At 36.5% G+C, this 27,190-nt stretch overlaps 1 protein-coding gene across 3 annotated transcripts in view; it reads left to right on the forward strand.

Annotated features, from left to right (window-relative positions):
• STX18 (syntaxin 18) overlaps nucleotides 1-27,190 on the forward strand; it is a 66,274-nt gene that overhangs the window by 26,701 nt on the left and 12,383 nt on the right. For 2 of the 3 annotated variants that reach the window (XM_054064567.1, XM_054064569.1), the window contains exons 2-7: nucleotides 6,087-6,154; nucleotides 16,525-16,640; nucleotides 17,722-17,799; nucleotides 17,903-17,969; nucleotides 21,550-21,665; nucleotides 25,758-25,846. In XM_054064567.1, coding sequence (XP_053920542.1) covers nucleotides 6,087-6,154; nucleotides 16,525-16,640; nucleotides 17,722-17,799; nucleotides 17,903-17,969; nucleotides 21,550-21,665; nucleotides 25,758-25,846 — 534 coding nt within the window. The remainder of the gene's footprint in view (nucleotides 1-6,086; nucleotides 6,155-16,524; nucleotides 16,641-17,721; nucleotides 17,800-17,902; nucleotides 17,970-21,549; nucleotides 21,666-25,757; nucleotides 25,847-27,190) is intronic. The other variant, XM_054064568.1, reaches the window with a different exon arrangement.

A 27,190-nucleotide genomic window follows, 5' to 3' on the forward strand; every position in this document is an offset into this window, starting at 1 on the left:
AAGCAATATCCTGCAGGAGCCTGTGTGAATTCAGTGGGCTGATAGTGCTTAAAATATAACCTAGAAGGAAACTGTGTGGGACCTGGCCTTCCGTGCATTCTATTTTTCAAAAGTTCATAACTGTCTATTCAAAGCTAGTTTGTAGTGGAAAATTTCTCCATAGGAGTAATATCTGCATCAAAACTTTCCTAACTAGTCTTTCCCAACCGTGATGGTTTAGGTACGAGCCCAAGCTCTTGATTGTAAAATGTATTTAATATAAATTCGGGTTTATTTCAAATTTCTGAAAATGCTTGTCTTTATTACATGAACTAAGCAGGGAATGTCCCCCTCCCCGTTTTATTATGGTTTAGACATGGGGAAACATTTTTTTTGTTATAAAAACAAATTTATTTTCTCTCATCGATTGCTGCATGTCCTCGTAGTACTAGGGCAGTACTTTTTTTTTGGTTGTTGGAAACACGCAGTCCGTACGCATTGCCTAATGTCTTCCTGAAATTCTTAATTTCTTCTGAAATAGGCAGTGGGTATGTTTGGAATGGGAAACATAATAGTTGTTTAGATATTAATATTACAGCAATCTTAAATTTTCTGCTCTTTGCAGAGGGGACTATAGAATGTAGGCGCCTTTTCATGAATCTATACATGGAATCTGTTTAGGTAAGACATTTGAAGATCAGGTTTTCTGGACACTGAAAAATTAGGTGCAAAACTCTATTATTATTATTATTATTATTTACTTTAATGGTTAATAAGACACTTCTGTCAGAAGTGCTTGTCAGTGCTGCTGAATCAGCAGTAAATGCTGTCTTGCTTATGACTTTTGCAAGTCTTTCTATTATGTTTCAGTTTTAAGCATTTTTAAAGTTTCCTTTAACAAGTACATTAGTAAAAATTCAGAGGGACAGCATACTGCAAATTGTCAGTTCTGTATGTTAGCAAACGGTTGCTTGTTCTGATGGAAGAGTAAACTTGGTAAGACACTATGTTTGTTCAATGAAAATGACTATTCAGTGCTGTTGAATTCTCTACAATATGTCACGGGAACCTACTGCAATCATTTTAATCGTAAACAATGCTGCTGCTCCTTGCAGTGGGTTAAACGTATGCAAATTGGAACCTACTGTTTCATGAATGATCAATTCTTTGTTGGGAGTGGAAAGAAGTGTATGTATTGCTAAGATACTGAAGGAAGCACAGTCAGCGTCTTCGTTCTAAAGTATGTGCGTTTTGTGAAGATGTTGCTTTGGAGGGAATGCTTTCCTGTTTCTCTCCTGATTTAAAAATACAGCCTGCTCTGAGATTATAAGATAAATCTCTAAATAGAGGGATAACTACGTTTCTAGCGAAGGCCCTAAGTATAAACAGAGCTCTGCATGCCACCTGTGGTAGCAGATGGCAGTCATTCACAGCTTCCTTTTGTGTTGGATCTGCATTACATGCAATATTTGCTTTTGTGTTTTAATAAGAGTTGTTGAAAAAAATCTACAGTGGCAACAGAACGCAGATCTATGCATTAAAAAGGTAGTTTGCAAAGAAGCTAAACTTTTGAAAGTGCAAACTGGAACCTAAAGTAATATAAAAAACAATGTTACAGCCTTTAGTGTGAATTTCTGGGGTATTTTTTACTTCTGTGATGCTGACGCTTTTGTTGCAACCCCATGGAAAACTGCTGCTGCTTCACTGTAGAGAATCAGTTGGATTTTTTATGATCTGAACTACAGCTGGGAGTTTTTAAATAACATCTAGAGTCTCCAGCTTTGGTGCCTGAGTTTAGGAGGTTATCATGTTGAGTTGCAACTAAATATACCTCATTTCATGTCAGGTGCTTCTTTTGGGAAGTTCCCTACTGGTACCATCCAGCTTCTGCTCTCCCTTGTATTTGTAGAGCTGAAAGAAATGAATTATTTATATTTGGTCTTAAGTTTTATTAACCCCTATTTCCAGAGGAGTATTTTTTATTTAGAAAAGCCATGTCAGTGTTTTGGGGCGTGATATTGACCCTCAAGGGAGTGCCAGTGGGAATAGGAAGAGAGGAGGGAGAGCCTGGAGTTTCATAAGCAGTCTTTGTCAGAAAGAATGTAACCTGCCGTATTCTGGTAGTGAACAGAAGCTCCAGAACATGTTTTAGTATAGCAACGTAACTGATGTTTGCAAAATTGGGAGGAAATGTTTGGCTTTATGTTTTGGGTTTTTTTCCCCATGATTCTCATAAACATGTCAGTTATATCTGGAAATTCAGTGGTGCCCTTCTCCCTAAGGTAGATTTAGTCCTATTTTAGTGCAAGAGTGCTGCAACGATGAAGAGCATTTCTCTAAGTCCTCCTATCCCTTCTGGGAATAAAGGAAATAATTTTGTTATTTCAGGATTGGAGAAGAGGCTTATTTCTCTCCTCCAGGCTTTCAGAGAAAGAGAAAGCTAGTTTCCAGAGGCAGAGAATGGGAACCATGACAAGAGGCCAATGCTCAGATGTGATTTTGCTTTGTCTTCAAATTGCTTTCATCTGGCCTTTTGATGGCTGTGTTGACTGGTGGTATAAATGTTTTGAAAATGGGCATATACAGCAAATTGGAAGTTGCAGTTATGACAGATGGGTAAATGGAGTGGAAAAAAATGGATATGCTGAAATGCAGTGGGATTTAGAATTGTTCTAGGTCTGCTTGAAAGATTAATTAGAAAAGATACAACAAATTATCCCAGGAGCAATATGAAGCAGGAGAGGAAAGACGAAAACACTGACTGGCCAAGAAAACTGTTCCAGAAAGGAAGGATTTATAGAGGTAAAGTCAAGTTTGGCAAAATTCACAATAAGTTAACTAATGATATTAAATCCGCCTAAAATTAAAAATGTTCTTTAGCTATGTAAATAAAAAAAGAATTAACAAAAACGTGATTTGTCATGCAGCCGGAATGTAGATTAGGACTAGTTTAAGCATGGCCTCCAGGCTAAATTAGTAAGTAAATTGCCATGGACCAGCAGGGTAAAAGCAAGAAATGTAGTAGGAACTAGAGCATGGAACTGGAAATTGTGTGAAATCTTAGCACTTTAATGCAGTCAGTTTGTGTTATTTAAATAATCTCTGGGCTGAGTTCAGACACCATGTATTTGAGAAATCCCAAGTTCTGAAAGCAGCTATTTTTAATGAAAGTACATTGAATTGAAGATTGTACCATTTGATCAGAGGACAACAAATTTAATGCCTATAATTAAGTCAGCAGAGGGAAAGTGGTGGTGGCATCAGCATGGCCAAATGTGGAATTGGTCCAGGCTTCAGAAAAGATTTTAAGGAGAAAAAGATAAATAGAACAAAAGATACAATGCAGTATCATCATCTTGCTAAAATAGGATGTGCCCAACCCATTTAATGCTTTAAGAAAATCTTCCTTTCCTTCATTAAGAAGACCTAATGTGTGATGGTAGTGGCTGATTAAGTGCTGATAGAAGTCTGGAGGGGATTAGCAGAGAAAATATTAACTGAATAAGATTAATGAGAAGCAGCAATGCGTCTATGCTGAAAGAAGTGTTGGACTTGAAGGGAGGTTAATATTGGGATTACTCTGGGATTGATTTTAAAACCCTTCTTATTTAGTACTGTTCTGATTTTGGGGAAAGGAGAAAGTAAAGTGAATCAGTGAAATTTACTGATGAGAGGAAGGAGAGGGAGCATCATGATATGTTATAGCAACTTCTGAATGACTTGTGGGGAGAAGAAAGAAATTCAGCAGTAGAATAAGAGACTGAAACAAAGATCGAGGGAGAAATTAGTCAATGAAAATGGTGGAAGAAAGTATATTTCCAGCTTAGTTACAAAGTAACTAATGGCAGTAAATGCCCTTCTAATCACCTGCATTGGAAAAAAGGATGGATTGGAACCTGGAGGAAATGCAAAGGGAAGTTATGGGTTAGGCAACTTCAGAACTGTCTTGTAAGAAGAAAGCAAAAGCTTGGTGTCATTTGTCTGGGGCTACAGAATTTTAGAGACAGATAGGATTATTGATGGTAAACTTGGATGCAGGCAGGGAAGCAAAGCTTTTAAGGGAAGAGGCCGTTTTGAAGCAAGAACAGATGGATACAAGTTGGTAATCAGTAGATCTGGAAATTTGTTGGCTCTTATTCACAGTAAGAGCAGTGGGATTCTAATAAAGCCATTCATTTGGAATAGAGAGGTGCTTTATTACCTTTAGGCTTGAGCTTCATAGCTTGTAAAGAGTGTACGGTGTGCCTCTGATAAACCCAGAATAATTGTAGGTTGATGACCCTGGTGGTATCTTCAAGATTTATGTTTGTATAACTGGGGAGACTGTGGCTGTGGAAGTGTAAGCATTGTACCAGAACAAAAAAATCTTTTTTTTTTTTTCTTTATATAAAATTCTCTTTCTCTTTAATGGCAGTGAGAACTTTTTCTTAAAAATTGTTTAATTTTTATTGATATGGTAATGACAAATTAAATTCAAAACTGTGCCAATAGTACATGGTGAGAAGAGGCAAAAGAGACATAGCAGCAGTTCAGGATTACAGAAGATGCTGTTAGTATTTGAGGGAAAGTAGAACAAGAAGTCTCACTTCTGATGCAAATCTTGGGAACTAAGAGCTTGATGTGAGTGTAGGCATAATGGTGTCATTCTAAATTCATGGAAATAGCTTTACAAATGAAGGAGAGGCAAAGTGGGGTCAGTGCAATTCAAACACACGATGACAATTTTAGCCTAAATAGAATGCTCTTTGTGACTAGATGAATTAATTACTGTAAGACAGTGTTCTTGCTTGTCATTCTGATTCTTTCTGCTTGTTAATCACTCCTAAATTGTAGCTATTGCAATAATATTAAGATCTATTGCTTATAAAAATTTTGCTAACGTCTTATCTAGTTTAGTGTTTGTTCTCATTAATGTGAATGTTTTGAAACGTGTTTCTTATTTTACATTTCTACTCTTTGTCCCCTGTGGTACTTTCTTTCTGCCTGTTAAGCATTATTGTTCTACTGAAACACTGTATGACTGTTTTAAATGTTTTGTTTTCATAGTCAAGGCTAATTTACCTATTCAGCAAATTTCATGATATACCGAGTCTGAGCTGAGAAAGAGATTAGTACACAAAAAATAACTTTCAGTGACAATGAGAATGAACATCTGTAGAATGGTTTAGCTTATTCTTTGTGCCTCGTTGATCTTGTAGTGAATTCAGTGTTTCCCTTACTGCTCATGATGATGCTAACAAGCTTTAGGAAACTCCGCATCTACTGGAGGTACTAACAGAACTGTTTGCTATAAATGGAGTGAAATTTCCTGTGCTGTTAACCACATGGAAAACATTATGCATGAAAACTGGGAAAGTTGTTTTCCAATACAATGAGTTGTAGTAAAAATGGGGCAGAGCAAATAATAATAAGGAAATGTGTGTGTGTTTATTTGCACAAGGAAGCACCTATTTTTAGTTGTACAAATCACTGTGGTCTTACTAAGTATATGTTTTCTCCTCTTACTTTTTTCAAAGAGCTGCTGATCTTTTGAATAAAAATAATAGAGGAAATTAATCTTCTATTTATCCAAACTATTCTGTCTTCTTTGAGTTTTTTGTTTGTTTAATTACAAGGAACATTTGCATGAAAGTAGGATTTAAGACTCGAACAGCTTCTGATGCCTTTTTGTATCATACCTCATATAATGTTTAAAACTTTCTTGCATTATCTTTGCAAATGATTTTTTCTAAAACGTACGCTACTCTTGGTTCCCAGTTTAGATAATGTTTTGTGTTGTTATCTGCATAATTAATATTTTTAATATTTAGTATTTTATTTATATTTAGTATTTAGTAGTATTTACTTCATGGCATTTGGACAGAAGATGTATTTTTGCTACTTCTTTCTGAGTTCTGCTCTCATAAAACATCTTTTTTAGGTGATATTTAGGTATTCACTGCTTGCAAGATGTGAAAATTCTACTATAAAAGAGTATATTTTATAATTCTGTTTAATTACAGAATAAATAATATTACTAATTCATGTTGGTTGTGTGGAATACTGAACTTTAAACAAAAGTAATCAGTTATGTGATTGAAGTGTAATTGTGATCTCTATTCATTTAGATTTCTCATATTGGAAAGCTGAAAGATTTTCTTCTGCAACACAGAAAGGATTACATTAATGCTTACAGGTAAGTGTGCATTGTGTTTAATAGATTTATTGGTTTTCAAATTTTATAAAGTGAACTGCTTGGAAATCTATAGATGTAATGACTAGAAACAAAACGTAGATTACTTATTAGTTCGGTTACTATATGCTACTTCAGATGAAGAATAGTGCTGTCACAAGAAGAAAAGGGTACTAAATAAAACAGGGCTCAGAATTTGATGATTTTTGGTTCTTAGGAGTGAGTTCTAAAACAAAACAACCTGGCGGTCCAAGTCCAACACCTTTTAAGATCCTAAAGAGTAGATTTCTGAAGTGGTTCCTGAGACAGCAGAGCAGACTAGATTCAGTGACCCAGATTTCCTTTTCATTCTGTGACACTAGACCTGCCTGTTAGCACTAAGTAGAAGGTCCAACAAAAAAAACCCAAACCCGAGACTGTGCCTGTAACTATTTTTGCTTAGCAAATTAAGATAATCGGCTACAATCACCTTCAAAATAGTTCCTTTTGAGTTGACGCACAGCTGCATACAATGGTGCCAACATTCAAAGCAATTCTGTAGATTATTTTCTGAAAGGCTGCTGAGGATCTCTGTTGTTTTTGCTTTCACATCATCTGCTGACAAAAAATGGATTCCTTTGAGCACCAGCTTGATCTTTGGGATCTCTTTAGTGTAAGTCTCAGTCAATAATTGAAAAGTTTCTGCCATGAATTTCTTCAGTTTCACAAGAAACTTGATGTTAACTTACTGTTCAATCTTGCATACCTGCATTTTCCAACCAATGGTAAGAAAATGTCTATATTTGAACATGTGTCTACTTCTCGTTAGTGAAATGATAGAGTTGCACCTTTTAACACAAGTTAGAACATGTTCTGTAATCGTCTATTTGTCTCTCCCACTCTTGGTTCTCGAGCTTTAGGTTTAGTCTTATGTTTTTGTCAGACATCATATACAATCAGTAGCATCAGCAGATACTGGAAGAGAACAGTGTGAAATATTCAGACACTGGAGTGCGAATTCCAGATGAAAGACACCATTGAGAACATGGTGTCAGGGGACAGCAGCACGGGATTTTTACTTTTCTGTAACAAAAGCTTTAGACTTCTAAACTACTTCATGTAGTTATTTTTGTGCAGAGAAACTTTTGACTCTCGTCAGTCATTAGGAAACACTCACTAAATTGCCATAGCTTCATCACGCTATAGTTTAAATTGGTATGATCTACCACGCTGGTTATGCATAGGGAAAAGTGTTCTCCAGGGTTCTGGGAATCCATTTTATTTTGAGATGGTGGTTCAAAATCAAAACTTTTAAAATCCCAACTATATGTAAAATTGAAAAATGTACTGTAGGTGCAATGCAGAATTAATCCATCCAAACTGAAATGCATTGAAGAACTGGGATTCACCCTTTATAAAGAAGTCGGTAAATTTCTACCGAGTGAAGTTTCCAGATTGTAGGGTGCAACCGCTTTAAAGAGAATGTCAGCAAGCTGTTTTGAGGTGATAAAAGTGGATTATTGCAGCAGTCCCCCTCTTGAGTCGAATGAGAGTGATATCATTTAGAACAAGTGAATGTCGTCTTTTTTTCGCAGTAATCTGAGATGCGCACAACCCATTTGGTTGAGGATCTGGGATAGGCAAGGGTATATCCGAATGAAACAGTTTAGGTAATCTTTCCATTTTAAAGATGGAAATGTCACAGTTTCCTGTGTTGCATTTCTCCAGTCTCTCAGCGTAACTGCAGTATCGCATGGGGTGAGTCAGCTCTGTCTGCATTCCAATTCTGCCACAACCCTGACAAAAACTAAGCTGTTGCTGCAATCAAGGTAGAGAAAACATATTCTAAAGTCATCTTGTGCTGAAGATACTGAGTCGCAAGTCAATTTAATACCTTTCTCCAGAGGGCTCCACAGGTACCAAATACAGGAGCATTATCCAGACAGATTCCATTCCCCAGGAACACAACAAGAACAGATAAGCTACATGCTATTCCTTAGGCTCTGTCCACGCTGGAGGAACGGTGCTTCTGAGAAACAACTTTCCTAGGCTGACACAGCATTAGCAACACCATACAATCAGTGGTGTCAAAATGCATCCCTAAGTAAGTTACCAGAATACTTTTGTTTCCCTGAAATTTTTAAAAGCAGTATTTTGTGGTTTCAAAAATGAAACAAAAAAGGATTTATTTTGGCATGTTTTATAAGTTTAAGGCCTTGAGAGATATTTAAAATCAGTGCCAGTGAAAATGAAGCTCACAAGTGTGGTTGTCAATTCTGTGTTTAAGGTATAGAATCATAGAATCTCTGGGTTGGAATGGACCTACTGGATCATTGAGTCCAACCATTCCTAACAATCCCTAAACCATGCCTCTCAGCACCTCATCCACCTGTCCTTTAAACACCTCCAGGGAAGATGACTCCACCACCTCCCCAGGCAGCCTCTGCCAGTGCCCAGTGACCCTTTCCATGAAAATTTTATTCCTGATGTCCAGCCTGAACCTCCCCTGGCAGAGCTTGAGGCCATTCCCCCTTGTCCGCTCCCGTGTCACTTGGGAGAAGATGCCAGCACCCTCCTCTCCACAACCTCCTTTCAGGTAGTTGTAGAGAGCAATAAGGTCTCCCCTCAGCCTCCTCTTCTCCAGGCTAAACAACACCAGCTCTCTCAGCCGCTCCTCATAAGACTTTTCTCCAGCCCCCTCACCAGCTTCATTGCTCTTCTCTGGACACTCTCCAGAGCCTCAACATCCTTCTTGTAGCGAGGAACCCAGAACTGAACGCAGGATTTGAGGTGCGGGTCTCACCAGTGCCGAGTACAGAGGGAGAGTAACCTCCCTGGACCTGCTGGTCACGCCGTTTCTGATACAAGCCAAGATGCCATTGGCCATCTTGGCCACCTGGGCACACTGCTGGCTCATGTTCAGTCGGCTGTCAGCCAACACCCCCAGGTCCTTCTCCTCAGGCAGTATATGGACTGTTTCCCCTAGCAGCATGCAGTAGTGCACAGCTGTGTGTTATTACTAGCTCTCTGCTTTTCGTTTTCTGTTGGAATAGGTCATGAACAACACTAGGTGGAGCTACCAATTTAGTACTGAAATCACTCAGTACTGAAATCACTCTACTGTGTGAAAGCTTCACATGAATGCATAAAGTGAGAAACTGCAGATAACTGCAGTAAAAGCTAACAGTCAGTGTTAAATTTTGGGTCCTATTTGTATTTTATTATCGATAATGTGCAAAAAACTGAAGTGGTTATAGGAGTAAAAATCTGTCCAAACTATTTTGGATTCTAAAAGGTTTTAATGTTCTTTTTGTAAACTCTCTTTTAACCAGTTTCCATGGCAATTCTCAGGTGTGACGGGTTGGTTCTGAGTAGAAATGATGCCTTTTCCATGGGAAAGGCTGAATGGGTGGCTCCTGACATCTTCTTTACATGCTTCTGTGGTCTTCTGTAGCGTTAAGTGTTTCAACATTTCATATGTTGTTTATTGCAAATAATATACCTTTAAATAATTCCTAACAAATTATCTTTCAGTCTTAAAAACAACGTTGGTGCCCAGTAATTATGCCTATTGTTGAAGTGTTTTTCTCCCTGGTAAAGCTAAAAAAAGGCGGGAATAGATCAGTTACGTATTTACTACCTAATAGAAAATTGTGGAGTCGTAGAATCATAGAGTAGTTTGAGTTGGAAGGAATCTTAAAAGATCATCTAATTCCAACCCCCCTGCCATGGGCAGGGACATCCCACTAGGTTAGGCTGCCCAAGGCCCCATCCGACCTGGCCTTGAACACCTCCAGGGACAGAGCATCCACATCTTCCCTGGGCAACCTGTGCCAGTGCCTCACCACTCTCATGGTGAAGAAATTCTTCCTTATATCAAGCCTAAATCTGCCTCTCTCCAGTTTATACCTGTTCCCCCTCATCCTATCACCACAAGCCTTTATGAATAGTCCCTCTCCAGCTTTCTTGTAGGCCCCTTTCAGGTACTGGAAGGTTGCTCTGAATGACATCCCATCCTTCCATTGTGGCAACTACACCACTCATCTTAGTGTCATCTGCAAACTTGCTGAGGGTGCCCTCAATCTCACTGTCAATATCATTGGTGAAGATATTAAACAGCACCAGTCCCAGTACAGACCCCTGAGGGACACCACTTGTCACGGATCTCCATCAAGACTTTAGCCATTGACTACTTTTTTCCAGACAGTTTCTTGTCCACCCATCAAATCTGTATCTCTCCAGTTTAGAGAGGAGGGTGTTGTGGGGGACGGTGTCAAAGGCTTTACAGAAGTCCAAATAGATCACATCCATCGGTTTACCCGTGTCCAGTGCTGCGGTTACCCCATCATAGAAAGCCACTAAGTTGGTCATGCGTGATTTGCCCCTGGTGAAGCCATGCTGGTTGCCATTAATCACCCCACTGTCCTCCATGTGCTTTAACATAGCTTCTAGAAGGATCTGTTCCATGATCTTCTCAGGCACAGAGGTGAGGCTACAGGTCAGTAGTTCCCAAGGTCATCTTTTCTAACTTTTTAAAAAATGGGCACAATGTTAACCTTCTTCCAGTCGCCAGGGGCTTCTCCTGATTGCCATGATTTTTCAAATATCATGGAATGCTAACCCCATGTTTTGTGTAGAATATTCTCTTGACTTAATCAATGAAAAGAAAAGTAGCCATTAAACGTAAAAGAGAGTCATACTGGCTCCCGTACAATCCAGACTGCTTTTTTGTCCTGACTTAATTGTGTTTTTACAAGAAGCAAGCCTTTATTTGTTATATTAAGATAGTAAAACATGGAGCTGATCTGTGGGGACTTTCTTCCTGGAGTATGTAATATTTTCCTGTTATCCAAGGAATTGTTTTCAAATTATTTCCCTTCTTTTTTTTTGGGTTGTACAAAGCTCATATACCACATTTTAGAAACAGTAATTGTTCGTAGAAGCATTCTGGAATTTCTCAGCAATATTTTGCAAAACTCAAAGCTGTAATTCAGATATGCCTGTACTGCCTGTTCCAGTAGCTGAAGCTTCCCAACAGACTTAAACTTTTAAATATGTTGTTATGGAGTACTTTGTCATTTGAGTAGATGAGTTTTCATCTGGGATTAATGTCAGCACTTGGATGGAAAAAGGCCGTAAATTAAAATGCACATAACGTACTAAATAATGTTTAAATTTCATACTTAAATAAGAAACGAAGTAATTTAAAACATACCAGATCCCTAAAGTGAAGATATTAAAAAATGTCTGTTGTCTTTACAACTAAGTTTATACATACATGTACATATGTGCATATACCTATACAATTATGTGTATGTGTCAGCATACGTGTATGTACTTGTAAGGCAGTAGCTGCAAGTGGTAAATTGGGTGTATTTCTGCTAAAACAGTACATATCAGTGTTTTAGAACTGGTTTATTTCAGCTTCTTGCTTTCTGTTGTACTATGCTGTTGGAAAAAAATCAAGTTTTTGCACTTGATTTGGTGTCTTCACTGAATCAGTAAGTAGGAAATATTTCATGGACCAGCAGGAAGAGTTACTAATTGCAAAAGCTGGTGCAATTCTTCCATCAACTGTGGTTCCCTGTACTTTGCCAGCCGAATAGGATCATAGAAATGATAGGCTGGAATAGGCATGACTGACACATTCATAAAGAGAATTCTAGGTCATTCTGCCACCACGTTTTGCTTGCTTTTAAATATTTCTTTCCGTGGAGATTCTATATCCTCCTCCTGCTTTTTCCTGATTCCTTATCCATGCTACTAGAATTTTTATTTTATTTATTTTACACTGACTTACTTTGGTTTCTCTTCGGTCTGTTCTAGAATCAACAATTACGGTAGACTGGGGTTTTTGTTTGTGGTCTTTTCAACCTTTGATTGTACTTCTTTTTCTCCTTTGGACACTGTCCCAGTTGGTGCTGCGGCGAGGTATTGAAATGAAAGAGATCGCCAGCTGAGGCCTTGCCCAAAGTTAAGGAAGATTACCTCTCATTTGTAAGGGATTATACTGCATTTGTGCATCCCGTTGTAATGATGACTTTCCTTGCAATAACATGTTGTTGTTATGTTTGATTTACAATCCAGTATGATCCCTGATGACTTTCTGAAGAATTGTTCTCTAATCAGTTGTTCCTCATTCTCTGTGGGTTCAGATAATTGTTCCTGCTGCAACAAAGAGCTTCTTTCCATTCCTTATTCAAATTCTTCATGTCACTTCTCCAAGTTGGCAGTATTGTTTTGAAATGATGTCTTCTACTCTCGATATGGTTTTAATTCACTTAGTTGTATGCCTCTGCGAATGTAATAAGTGTATACTCCATCCTACTACCCAAGTTGTTAATGAAATTATTAAATGGTGTGACACAGGACAAACCCCCATGGAACACAGCTGAGTGTATCCTCCTGTTTTAGTGTATAACTACTCCAGATTCAGCTTTTCATATAATTTTATATCCATATGGTCCTTATTTATTCACCAGTAGTTTATGAGAATGGCACACAAGATGGTAGCAAAAGCCACACCAAAGAAAAGATATATATATATATAGCCATGATTATTTTTCATCCATTCATAAGACCTCTTACTCCATCCCAGAAGTAAGTTGCACTGTAAATCTTGGCTACTGGTTATCTTTTTCTAAGCACTTAAAAATTGTTTATTTATTTGTTCCTATATTTTCCTGGTCTGAGTGGTCTACAAGCCCTCTGCTTTATTTTTTTCTTAACCCTGTTTATTAAAGGTAGTTGCTACACGTCTGATCAATTTAGGACTCACTTATTCTTCACTAGTTCTTGGCAGTGAAGGAGGATGCACCCTTTCATTTGATGAATTTCCTGTTTTAGGTGTTTTTCTTAGTAATATTTGCAGAGTAATGACCTGTTATCATTGGCATCTCTTGTCAGTTGTGTTTCATCCTGCACTTCACCCTTTTCTGATTGTGTCCTTACATGCTACATACATGTTCCTTTTGACTTGTCAGTAGCAATCGGACCTAATTTGCACTTTGTGTATTCTGCTTTTTGTGTCTCGATGAAGAACTCATGAATTAGCTAAGTTGATCTCTTAACTGCATTGCCCATTCTTCCCTTTTGTCATGGGCAGAATTGCAAGTTTTCATAATGTCATTTCTATATGACAACTACTAGTTCACCTGAATTTTATTCAGTTTCTGTTTAGGTTTCCATTTTCTATGCAATTTAACCTGCTAATTTTTCTAGACTGTTCAAGTCTGCCTACTTGATGGCCACTGTATTTATCTTACTCTTCTCCCTCCTTCTTAAAAAATAACAAATAACCAAGTTTTCTTTCCCCCTTTCTCCATTCTTTATCTGCATGCATTAGCCAGTGTGTCTCTTGGCTAATTCTCCTGATTGTTTCTAAAAGAACTGGTTTTCTTGACCTTTCTTGATTTAATGACCTATCAGCCCATCACTATGATATTGCCATTGCACTTGTGAGTGAGTATTTATATCTCTGACATACAAGACTCTGCTGGATTTTTCATTTGGTTGAGTGTTTTTGTGTGTATTTGTGTGTTTTTATTTTTCCTTGGCCTCTTCTTTTTAAATGAATTGTTCTTTTCGTGGTGAGGCTAGAGGATGATGATTAGATGGGTTTTCAGTATAATGTCTGTGTGCAGATTTACTCGGGATCTCAATGGGGACTTCAGTACGTTGTCAGTACTAGTGGATGCCATATGTGTTTTGACAAAAGGGGATGTAATTGCGTGACTCCACAAAGAGGTTGGGGTTTGGGTGTCCTTGCTCCTGAGTGGCTTGACCAGCTCTTGTTAAAGGCGCTAGTACCAGATGCTATGTAAGCTCTAAGCAGATATAAAAGGAAGAGTAGTTCATTTCTTTTTTTATTGGATTAGGCTGCATTTTACTACTTTTGAAGCTATGAAAGAATTTGATCTACCATATTTTATTAGCAATTATGAAAAGAAACTGAACAACTTGTTTCCCCATTACAATTATCCTTAATGTATCACTATGTTACTACTGGTTACACTCTTAGTAAAAAAGAAAGGGTGCCTCAAGCAGGTTTTTTTGGTATGTATTTCTAAATCTGATGTCAAAGAAAATTCTGGTTTGTATTTTGTAATCTTTATTTTGCCCTGTAATGTTAAAAAGTTAATGGAAAGCATAGTACTCTACAAGTACTACAAAGCTGGGTAGGGTACAAGAACCTAGGCATGTAAGACAAGAACTTTATACCTGTTCAGTAGTAGACCAGCCAGAACTTATTATTGTAATCTGAAATAGAAGAGTGGAGATTTATTTGCATCATCAAGGGGCCATCATAAAGCTGTAACTCCATTTTCCTTTTCCATCTGAATTTGTGTGCCCTAATGTGTTCAAGTAACTCTCCAGGCAGGGCTGGCTGAACGATGTTGTGTGTTATCCTGTCCCATGTGATCTTAATGGTCCCTTTCTGGCTGGACCTTTGAAGAGATGGATGTAAGAAAAGTTTTTCTGGCTTTACACATACTAAGAACTTGCTTATGAGACAGACTAGTACTAAAAAGACCCATCTGTATAAGCTGTGCAAAGGGAGTAGGGGAGAGGTCTGTCCTAATACATTTAACAATAGGAGTTTTCTTATGTTGCAACCTGTCAATATCTCATCTTAACCGAGCTGTGGAAAGCCTTTCCAGCAGATGTCTTTCAAATCAGACAATTTCAAATCTTCCATCATTCAGAAGCTCTTTTCTTAGAGAATGCAAATGAGCATTTCAGACTAGAAGGCCACTGATTAAAGTTGTGATAGGCTTTTTGCCACGAATTTATGAAACCCATCTGTCCTGCCCAGAGGAGAACAAGTCTGCTAGTAAAATATAAATGGAAACACTATATATGGCTGCTTTTCTCTGTTTTCTATAAGTTATAAAAATAATTTTATAACATTTATAATAGTTTTAACCAAAGGGGAAAAAAATGCTGGTATTTTAGATGTCAAGTACATGACAATGTTGGAAACAAGTCTAATGAGAAGTAATATTGTACAATTGTTTGCCTTACTGTTTGCTGGTTGTTATGTGCTGGCATACTGGCTGGCCAATAAGCAGAAACTAATATTCAAGCCAGGTGAACGATGTTTATGGTTGAACTTGATGACTTTAAGTCTTTTCCAGTCTAAATGATTCTATGCTTGTATGATTGTGTGTGCTTCTTTTTTTCATGTGCAGCCAGTCACATGCGGTGGGAATGAGGACCTATCGATATAATGCTTGGGGATGTTAGAGTACATATAAAACTGTATGGAGATCTGGGAGACATGCTGGCAGTACATTGAAGGTGTGGGAAGGAGTTGTTGGATTTGTATGGGATGAGAGATGATGAGGTGATGTGAATTGGTTGTAGGCATTCCTGTGGCAGGAATTGCAGTGCAGACTGGGAAGATGTGGCATTGGTGCAGTGAAGTACGTAAAAGATCTCTAAGGGTATTTTTACTTGTATTACTGCATTAACATATTTATACATACCTTGTTCAAGTGGAGAAATTTTCATATATAAATAAAAATCTAAATTAAATTAAAGGTACGATTTAGTTTTCTTTTCTGTTTTTAACAGCAAATAGAATAGGCTCTGGTGACGGTGTCATCAGGAAACCCAAGATGAATGTAAGATAAGCTGCTTTACCAGAGTTTTATCAGCTGGTCATTTATGGCTGTGGAACAGTGTTTAATACCTTTATGCAATATGCTTTTCTGGTGGTTATCTGCCCTGTGTTAATATTTTACTAACAGGCCTCCATTTTTATTAATTTGGTAACAAAAAGTTATATTAATCCTATTAGAAAATATTGCATATATAATGTATCATCTAAAATAAACAATGGGAACAGATTTTAATAAATCTTATAATAGACTCGATATTAAAAATGTGTATTATTTTTCATTAGTGGGATTTGAATTCACAGATTCCGTAGTACATCTACTTTAAAAATGAAGCTCAGCAGTTAGGATAATGAAAACCTACATTTACATAAAATAAGTTCCATTTATTTATGCTGCTTTCAACATTTGAGCTATCCCTTTATTCTACTTGTTTTCATGGTTTTAGAATTGAAATATGCCTCATTGTAGTAAGTACTGAAAGAAATGATGTATTTTCTAATTGTATTTTCTTCCTCTGCTCAGTATTTGTTTATTTATGAGGTAAGATATATTGCTTTTTATGTCTTTTACTATTCAAAAAAAATATATAAAAAAATCTCTTGGTGTTTTTATCAGTGATGGTTATTGTATTTTTTTTTACTACCTTTTCTGTGAAAATCACTGTTGCAGGAAAGCTTCTGTGGAGATGGCGAGTGGGAAGGAGGTCTCAAATGTGTACTTGTAGATTATATGCTGGGCATTTCTTAAATGACAGTTTGTCTTGTTTCTTAGCCATGTTATGTCCGAGTATGTGAGGATGACAGATACGGAGCGTGATCAGATAGATCAAGATGCTCAGATATTTATGAGGACATGTGCTGATGCCATTCATCAGCTGAGAACAGAAGGTAAACTGAGCAACTCTTAAGTATTTTTTTCTTATTTATTGATATTGGCTAATAAAATGCTGAATATTGGATGGTGAATCTGAAATGCTTTTGGAGGAAGATTGGTAAACTCTATTGCTTTTCTGTTTGCATCTGTGTAATCTCATTGAATGATTAGTACTGTACTTAATTTTCTTTAATGTTAGTGGAAGGAGAAGGCAGAGCATAGAATTTTATTTATTTGTTCAAATACACTAAACAGCAAGTGTAAAAAAGATACTCTTAAATATTTACTCCTTGACTAGTAATTTAGCACTGTGGCACAGAGGCCTGAACCAAAGCTCACTAAATTCAATGACTGTCTCTTTCTAGCTTGCCCAGCTGTAAGGTAGTTACAGCTACCTTACAAGTTTGAGATAGTTAAGGAACTTTAACAGAATGATGGTAAAGTAATAGTACTTTGACAACTTGGGTGTGGGGTCATACCTTTAAAACACTGTCTTATGGAAGTTGTAGAGGGAAATTGTTTTGTCATTTTCAAGTTGACTTGCTGTATCTGTGTGTTTTATCAATACACAAAAGGTTTCCATCAGCTTTGAAATGCCATCTGAACATAGATGTAGCGTTATTCAGAATCATTGAAAGTCAGTCATGCATAGGAACTTCATAGTATGAAAATAACAAATATTTATATCTGTGAATTGAAAGGATGCTTCACACAGTAACTCCCAAAGATTTCCACATAGTCTACACACTGGAGAATTTAAAATGTTTGAAGCAAGATAAGTCTGTAGATCTGTTTTGCTATGCTGAGGTTAGTGACATCTGTTCTTGTTTAGAAATTTAATTGACGTAATATGGAATATGTAACAAATCAGTGATATGAATATTGTAAAACTTTAGTTGTTTTCAGTTTTTGCTTTGTTGTAACAATTTGCTGTTTACAGAACCTGTATTTTAATATAGCTATGTTTCAAATAAATGCAAATATATAAAATGTTAATAGGCTGTTGGATGTAATGTGTATCAACTGATAACGCAGATTTGTGTGTAATTCAGTATAAATTATAAGATTGTGTTATTTCTTTATTTTGCATTTCAGCACACAAGGGTGTCCAGTCTGCACAGGTAAAGGAGCATAGAACAGCTGTCTTGGACTTCATTGAAGATTACTTAAAACGTACTTAGTATTTATTGCCTCATTAAAAATTAATGGTTATATTTTCCAAGAAAGAAGTCATGCTCTTCTAACCTGAAGTTTTGTTTGCTGCTGTCTTGGACAGGAGTGTGTAAGCTGTATTCTGAACAAAGAGCCATCCGAGTTAAGAGAGTGATAGATAAGAAGAGACTGTGAGTAGTATCCAAAAATAGTTTAACTGTGCCTTTTGTATGTAGCATATTCAACAACACTATTATTCATGCTTAGATTCAAAGGGGTTTGTTTTAACTTCTGCTGTCAGCACGTGTATTCCAGGGGTCTTTTAGTCTTCTGGCATGTGAAGTTAAGTCTTTAAATGGCATAGTGTTGTATTTTTCATTTACTAAAGCACCAAATCAGTAAAGTGTGGTTCAATAAACGTATTGGACTTCTACAAATGCAGCAAAATATTTGTGTGTGACCAGTTAAGTAGTATTCTGCATAAAATAATTTAGAAACAAATCCTGCACATTGCTGATATGTCTCAAAGGTATTATTTAAGATGATGTCTGTGTAGGTACGAGAGATCTTCACTTTTTCTTATTCTCCTTCTTTTTGCCTCTAAGCCACTCACTTTCTGCTAAAGCAAGTAATTATGTTGTGAATAAATGCTACCTGAGATGGCCATTCTTCGTAGCTAGTAGAAACACGATTAAAATAAAAATCTCATATATAACTTTCAAATTGAAACAAAATAATTTCTGCTTCCTATTATGGCATACATTCAGGCTGCTACCATACAGCAGTTAAAATGTGTAGGAGGAGTTAAAGATGATAGCTTGCTGGCTTTTTGGTCTGAGTTGCTTTTGTCCAGTTAAGTGTCAAAAAAAGTACTTTTTCAATTTATTTTTCTGTGTATTCCCAGGTGTTAGAATGACAGGAAGAATGAACAGATTTGCAGTTTATTTAATATGTGAAAGGGTTTCTGTGTCTTCTCAATCTGCATTATATAAATTCTCATCTTAAGTTCTGTTGTGCACAATTTAATTTAAAAATAACAAATCCTGAAACGTACATATCAGTAAATAAATTCTTCAGTATTTTTCCAAGACTTGATGGTGTTTTATCAGTTCGGCTTGATCAGCTATTTACATTGAAACTACAGATGTTTTGAAAAGTCCATAAGTACATTTTATTTATTCAGAGTGATCCAGCATGATTAAGCACAGCTGAATTCACTCAAATGTGTCCTACTGAGACATAACTCGTAGTACAAGCTGAAACCAAGTAAACAAAGTACCCCAAACCAGTCCTGAAATTTGGGAAGAGGTAATGAGAGAAAAGGAAGGCAGTGGTATTTTTGTAGCTCCCTTAAGATTTCGTAAAAAACACACAGAAACAAACTGCAATACTTCTAGTGGGTAGAAGTACATAACCTTATTGGTATTCTTCACACTGAAGAACTTCAAAGGAATGTAGTAGCATAGTTCCTGTGGTTATAGAATTGGCTAACAAATACCAGCTCTTCTGTTTGTAGTACTCTTATATTATTGTCTCTGTGTGAAATCCCAGGTTCAAGATACCTTAAATGACTAAACAGAGAAGACAACTCAATTTGATGTATGCTAAACATGGAGCAATGAAAGAGCTGTTTCAGAAGGTAGCATGCCACTTAATTAAGGAGCAATAAGGCATTAAAACTAACACAGAAGATGCAGTCCTTTCATGTAAAGTTGGAGGATACCTCTTTACTTGTTTTTACAGATGTAAGAACTAGAAAACAGGTGTTGACCAGGTGGAGTGTGATATAACGGCTAAATTGCAGATGTGATGTAATGGCTAAATTGTAATTTAAATTAATATTCAATTTTAGTAAATCACAGAGTATAAACCAATCTTCTGGTGGCTTGAAGAAAAATGGTCTCTTTTCATATGCCTTCAACTATTTAATTCATAATTTCCCTAAGGATTTCAGCAGACATTCTATGTGATAATAAGAACATGTTCTGTCACTAGGCATTCTTTAAATAGTGCATCCCAGGCATCTTGTTCTTTTTTAATTGAAAACGTCCTACATTAGCATACCGTGCAAAATAAGGGCAACAAACAATAAAAGAATACATTTCTTTGAAAGTAAATTGATCCTAGTGCAGATCTTCTTTCCTGCAATTTAGTTAACTTAAATATGTGCATATTAGACAATAACGAAAGATTTTCAGTAGAAATATACTTCATTGTTTCTTTTTGTACTGATAAACATCCTAAGCTCTTCAACAAATAGCCCAAGTGTTATATTTTCTTACATAAGTTTTCTGTGTAAAGATACTTGGTTGTGGTTTTCATTTTTTATGTTTATTGGTGTTCAAAATTGTGCTTAAAATTTAAACTTCTTTTTCCATTAGAATATCTCATGAATTACATATGCAATTATTCAAATGAGGATTTTTTTTTTTTTAATTTGGGGAATTTGTACTTTATTAGTAGCAGAACTGTTATTTGAACTGCATTACATCCAGATAAGTCTTTTTTCCCCTCACTATTAAGCAAATTTGGGACTTCAGAGGGAGGAGATGAAAGAAGAGGTTTTTTTTGTAAAATTACTGAAAGCCTGGTACTCGCAGGTTTACAGAACTAAGAAACGTTGCCTGTTACTATTTTTTTCTTGTTTAAATAACAAAGTCACTCAGTGTTGACTAATGCACTATATTCTGTTTTTCTCAGAATTTTCTCATTATAGGTTAGAATTTAGACACAATACAAAGAAGGAAAGGAATGCAGAATGCAACATCTTCTGTTAAGCAGCAGGGAAATATTGCAGATCATAATGAGATTAACTGTTGATTATATTTGAGGGAAGCACAAGTGTTGAAGGTGACACAGCAGATGATTCAGCCTATTGTTTTGTGGGTGTTTTTTTTTCTTTAGCTCCCCTAATAGCATAATTGCTAAGCATTTAACTGTCTTACTATGTAGCAGTTACAGAAGTCATTTTAGACAGCAATCAACTACTGAAGTTTCCTGGAAAAAAATATTGCTACTGATTTTAAACTCTTCTTGCTGCCATAGTGAAACATAATTGAGAAGTACTTAATAACTGATCACTGAATATGGTTCTCAATTTTTGCATTGCCTTTGCCATAAAATTACATAGCAGGGGCCTAAATGTACTATCTGTCTGTACACTGCATTTGTTTTTTCTGTGCCTTACTTCTAAGTGATCTGTTGTGCTTTGTCGCAGACTAGGTAAGGATAAATTTCACCCTGGTTAAACTGTTCTTTAAAGCTAGTTAAATAAAAATACTTGTTTTGAGAAAAATCTAATTTTATTGTAATTTTTTCCTTTTCCTTTATGATAATTGGCAATATTAAGTAAAATTTTAATTATTACTTGAAAGAAAATGAATTAGTGGTGTTGGCTATTGCTACTAAAGAATTTTCAATGTGACCAAAATGTTATTTGTTTGTTTTTGAAAAGTGGATATATTTTACTATGCTGGATTTTTGAAAGGAAATTTAATAAAATGTCTTTATTCTTTATGCTACAGCCTTCAAAATTCTTCTCAACTCTGAAAGTGTGGTGTGTTTTGTTCAGGAATATTATTTGTGCTTTCTTTGCTTTTGTAATAATACTTAAGTGAAAGTAGCTAAGGTACGTTTTGTATCTGGGCTGGTAAATCTTTAGTGTGACGTTTACAAGAGCCCAGGTGTCAAATTTAATAATCTGTGATTGCTCTATATTTAGAAAAATTCAGCTCAGTAATATCAGTTAAATTATGTCTCTATTGCTTCTAGGTCCAGACTTGAACCTGAGCAGAGCAACATGTCCAAATCACCTCTTCCCCCTGAAAAATCTTCACAGAATCCTTTAGAAGATTCTGAAGAAAAACTTTCTGCTGAGGAAAGCAAAGGTAATATTAAAACGTAGCTATATTTCACTTTTTGCAACAAGGCCGGTCTGTTCAGTAGTACTTTCTTCGTATTACAAGGGCCTGTTCCCGTGACTTGCACCTCATCTATTCTCATCTCCCCTGAGTAGATCAGGCTTCTGTGAATCACACTGTGAGACTGAAGAAGCAAGGTCTTAAACTTTTTGACACACTTTTTCCAACTACCTAAAAAAGTCTTATGCCTTGCTGGATTTCCTCATCCTCTCAATAAATTCTGCATGAGCACTTTCCTTTTTATTTATTTTTATTAATATTTATCTCCTTATGTGTCTTCTGAGAGCTGTCTGATTTTTTCCACATACCTTTCTGTGATGGCCAGAAATTGAACAGTAGCTCAATGGTTTTCTGGGAACACTTTCTAGTTTTTAAGCACAGAGACCTTGAGTTGGACACCTCTACAGTAGGAACTCAAAGGTAGAATATGTTTATAGAGGGGAGGTTACTGGCTGGCCAGATCCGCTAGTGTTGGGTATGTTCTCCACAGCATTGAGTTTCCCTGCTGGAAGGATTGCATCTCATCTTTTAGTGGTTAGGAGAGAACCAGAATTCCAAAGTAGTATCTGACCCTTAGCGTCATTACAGCTGGTGCTCTTCCTGACAGGACTTGTGAACATTGCTTGTGATGCTTTGGTGGCCTGCTTCTGAGGCCAGGGGAGGCAAGTCCCTTCTCTTAGCCTGTCCTGAGATGTGTACACTGGCAGAGCTTCATTGCAGAGTGCCTTTCAGAGTGCACCATTATGCAAATAGCTTCAGGCTTCATACCTGAAGAGAAAACTTGTTCTTGTTATTCTGGAGTTGCTTTCCCTGGCTTAGGTTCTCCTGCTTGTGCTGTCCAGAAGAGTCTAAAGTACACTGTGATTTACAGTGTGAAAATTATTTTTGGAGAGAAACAAACTATGTGAAATGTGACATTACATTAGGATGAAACTTCATCAAGGTCCAAGAAATTCACTGCATGGCCATATTTATTCTGATAATCAGTTACTGTTTCTTTGGTGATTTTTATTAAAAGAGTTAAGTTCCTCTGGTTGGCGACTTCAGGGCCATACAAAGGGTGGTTTGTGTGAAGTGAGTACTCCATTTCTGGATGAAGACTCTTAATACCTCACAGTGTGTAAATGGTTTCATTTTCTGATAAAGAACTGCTTATCTTCCTAACCAGTTTGCACTGCTGCAGCCCTATCAGTATGCTTCCCCCTCCCCCAACGCTGAATTTGTTGTAAGAAGTAAATGTTTTGATTATGTGTAGTTTCTAGTGCTTACTATGTTGTTATAGTATGTCTTAAGTGATGCGGCACATAGGCCTGTAGATGAGTTTCACCCTAACACATTATCAGCGTTTTGCAGCTGTGAGCTAGTGCCAGCAGAGAAGCAGCAGTGTAGTAGCATCTTCACTGCCTGTGCTCTTTCCTTTTTACTGTGAATATCTCCACAGTCTCTGAAAGTGTGCGCCCCCATCATAGTGTCATTGCATTTTTTACCTCCAAAAATCTGTGCCACGTGGTCGTAAACACTGTTTTGTGGTTGCCTTGGACACAGCAGACCGCTGCCATAAATAGAAATGAAGCTTTGTTTCTTGCACATTAATTTTGATTACTCCAGTTTCCACTTTTATTAGTTTATGCTTTAATTTTGTATAAGAAAGTAGAGGTCCCATCACATAAGCAGTGCTGATGCAATACTTACGAGAGATTGCTGACTAGTCTTTGAGAAAACTGAGACTTGTATATCAAAATTGTGTGAAACAGTTTGTAGATACACACAGCCTGTGATTTGTCGCATAAGTGTGTCAGTTGCTATTGCTTATAGAAATCAGCCTTGTGACTTCATGGGTAGGTGCTGGTTGAAGAATGGAAATAGCATGAAAGAGAGAATTAGGAAACAAGAAGCTTAGTTTAAATCTTATAGCCTTTGCTGATATTTGCATATTACAAATTTGACATTTAGTTTATGGAAATAAATGTAAAAACAAGTAGCTTTTGAACTAGTCCACAGTCTTAGCAGTTGTCTCCTTTTAGCATAGTAAAGGGTTCAGAGGGTTCGATCATTACTTTGTATCTCCATCATGCACTATCTACTTCTTTCTGCAAAAGAAGTGTACTTTGGCTTTTGCTGGATGAATTGTAGAACTGCATTAATGTCGACTCTGTGAAAGCTGCAGAACAACTTTCCCAGTAGCCAGAAACATACTGCAGCAACAGGAGGGACCGTGGGGAGATAGGTGTTTCTCACTTACCTCTTACCATAAGTGTATTTACTTATTAGTAATCACATTGGATACAGGTGCTGTTTTTTTAACAGTGCTAACAGTGCCTGAACGTAATTGGTTCCTCTGGGATAACATAGAAATGTACCTTATTTCTTGGCCCCATAAACTAATTATCTTCTTTTCTTCGAATCCAGTAAATAATTAATTGTAATTTTGATATAATGTAAATACATTGATTACCTAAACAAATAAGTTTTGTTTTTCTGTGAGAAAGACTTGAAATATCCCATGGAAAACATGGAGTTGAATCCTTTCTAAGCAATCTTTAAAGATATACTTGGTTTTATTTATTACTTTTTAGAAAGAAAAGGTCTATTTTGGGGGGAGGGGGAGTGTTGGGTTTTGGTGGTGTTGGTGTTTTATTAAATTATTATTTTTATTATTATTTTTATGGTGTTTTATTCAATTATTATGTATTTTTTATCCACTTCCCTCATTTGAAACACTGTCGCTGATTGTACGTCCTGGTTTGGTTGTTGGGAAGGAAAATATATGTTTATAATGGAGTCATACACAGCATCACTCTTGTATAGTAGTTATTTTTCAAGAGTTTTTGCAAATATTATGAAGAAGGATAAAGGGAAAAAAATTCTCATAATCCTTTTCATATATTTGTTTTTAAATAGGACTTATCCTTTCACAGGCTTTTCGAGAGAAGTCAGTGTCTGAATGATAATGCATCAGTCCTGCTTATGCAAGTGGAAAAAAAGAAATGTTTAGAAGGTTATAGTAAAACAGATGAAAATGCTTACAAATTTCTGGAAAAAAAATTGACTGGGATAAATAGGAAATCTGGAGTCTATGGAAAATGAAAAACTAAATTTTTCTGCATTTTAAATTGTAACCTGCATCTGATGAGTCAAAGCAAATTCAGCTTTGATCCATTATGGGGTGGTGAAAATATCTCTCTTGGATTTTGTGAAAATGTCTCAGTGGTAGAAAGAGAGGTCTTCTCAAGAGTGCAGCATCTTCATTACGATTTTAAACACTGATGCTAGAACAGCTTGAGAAACAGTAGGTTCCTCCAGCATAGTTTCTTTTCTCTCCCATTTTAACTTCTTCGTCTATAATCAGAAATATGTAATTAAGCCTAAAAATAAATTTTCCAGAAGGGAACATCCCATAAATAGCCACTCAAATGTTTTATGCCTAACTCCTGTGAAGATTTATGCAGATGATCAGCTTTAATCAAAGGGGAAGTACTATTGAAGTCAATGAAGCAGCTATGATGTGTAAGGGTTAGCTTGTGGGATCAAATCTGATTCCTGCTACGTGCAGAAAGACCCCTTGCATAGTCTGCTGGAGGATTTGCATTGCAATATGCAGTTTGGGCAGCATGAGGGAAGGGAGTTTGTCCTGTGAACTTTGCTCAGAATGTCTTGAGGTTCTGGTTTTACTTTTTGGAATGAGGAGCGTGAGGTTCTTTCAAGTCTCATTGGACTATAATAGCTTTGCACATGGGCTGCCATTTTGAACTGTGTGTTTTCTTCTGTTAAAAGACAAATGCTATAGTATTTTGTGCCCTAACAAGGCTTAGGGCATTGAGTTATTTTACATCCTTTACTATCAATATATTAGTGCAACTCCTCATAGGTCACAAAATTAAACACATGCATAGACTTTTGCCCCAGTTTAGAGGTTAAATTTTATGCTGTAAATATAGGGTGACAGTTAATGACAAATGAGAGATAACAATGTTATTTGGCTTCTGAAAAGGATGGAAAATTATTTTGACCTCACTAGTCAGTATCCTGCATTGTTTTAAGCGTTTCATTCTTCTGCAGACACAAATCTGCCTGATGCCCAAAGTAACCTTGGATTATGGGGGGACAGCAAAGGTGAGGATGAGCTGTCACCAGAAGAAATACAAATGGTAAGTATATCTCATGTCGTCTTGTCTGTTTTACTGTACTTTCTTAACAGACACAAATATAGCAGATTCACCCAAATTAATTTTCAGCTTTCATTGTATGCAGAATAATGACATAACAAGATATATCTTTTGCATGTGGCTTCCTGGTTCTTCTGGTAGCAGCTGACATTTAAAGTTGCTAGAACATAGTTAGATGGAGACATGAAATGAGTAACAACTATTTTTCAACAATTGAAATGAAAATTGTTTTTAGAATTACAATTATTAGTTGTTTGTTTAGTCAGGAAACGATAGAAGTCAAGGCAACATCAGGAAAACATTATGAAACTTCTGAAAGAGTGAAGCGTTGGCTATTTTTTACCTGGACTATTTCTAGAATACACCTTAAGTAGTTATACTATTTGACTGTAAGTATATGTGAAGTCATATTTCATTTTATTCCTTTTTATTTTTTTTAATCAAAATCAGATTGGTTTACTAGAAGGAAGAACTACGAGCTTTCTGTCACAACAGAATCTTCAGAAGTTTACCTTTTCTGCATTTCTCCATTATCAGCATGTTTATGTAGTGTTTGATCCAGTCCCGCTTACAGTTGTACTGATACAGTACAAAATTTCTGACATAGGCATGATTGCTGACAACCTGTATGACCCTTGTATTCCTAAAATTTATCATTTTGAACGTGGCTCAGAATTCTTAGATAGCTCCTCCACATTACCACACAGTGACTTGCTCTATAAAAAGAGAGAAAACTAGGCAGTAGTTGTGCAGTTTTCAAAACGATGAGCTTTACTAAGGCAAAAGGCTGCTGCAGTATGAATATGTGAAATTTCCTTGGCAGTGATTAGAGATGTTCCCAAACACAATATGAATCACTCTTCTCGTTAGAGATGAGTAAATGGCACATAATTATGATATGGTTTGTCAAAGAGAAAAGGTTCTTCAGAGGCTGCTTGAGACGCTCTTGTATTGTTCTTGAGTGCCTGTATGAAATATAAGGTCTTATTCCTGCTTTCTGTTTTCTTTTTAAAGAGAATTCTTGATGTATTTTCATTCTTCAGTGTTTTGGCACAGTATTATTAGTCCCTTTGCTATAAGCTTCCAGAAGATCAGGAGGAGAATAGTGCCACAGATAATGGCTCTGATGGGGCTTACTAGTAACTGGCTGGTAAATGCTGGTTTGCTTTTTGTAGGCCTCAGACTGTAATTAAGTTTTAAACATGTTACATCCCATGTGTCATGGTACTTTGGGAATAGATACATTTCTTTTTGTTAAATCCTTTTATAGTTCATAGAATAAGGCCATAGATACCTCACAAGTTAGATTAAGGTGCTAAAGCCTGT

The sequence above is a fragment of the Cuculus canorus genome, chromosome 4 (genome assembly GCF_017976375.1).
Source record: "Cuculus canorus isolate bCucCan1 chromosome 4, bCucCan1.pri, whole genome shotgun sequence".
Taxonomy (NCBI): domain Eukaryota; kingdom Metazoa; phylum Chordata; class Aves; order Cuculiformes; family Cuculidae; genus Cuculus; species Cuculus canorus.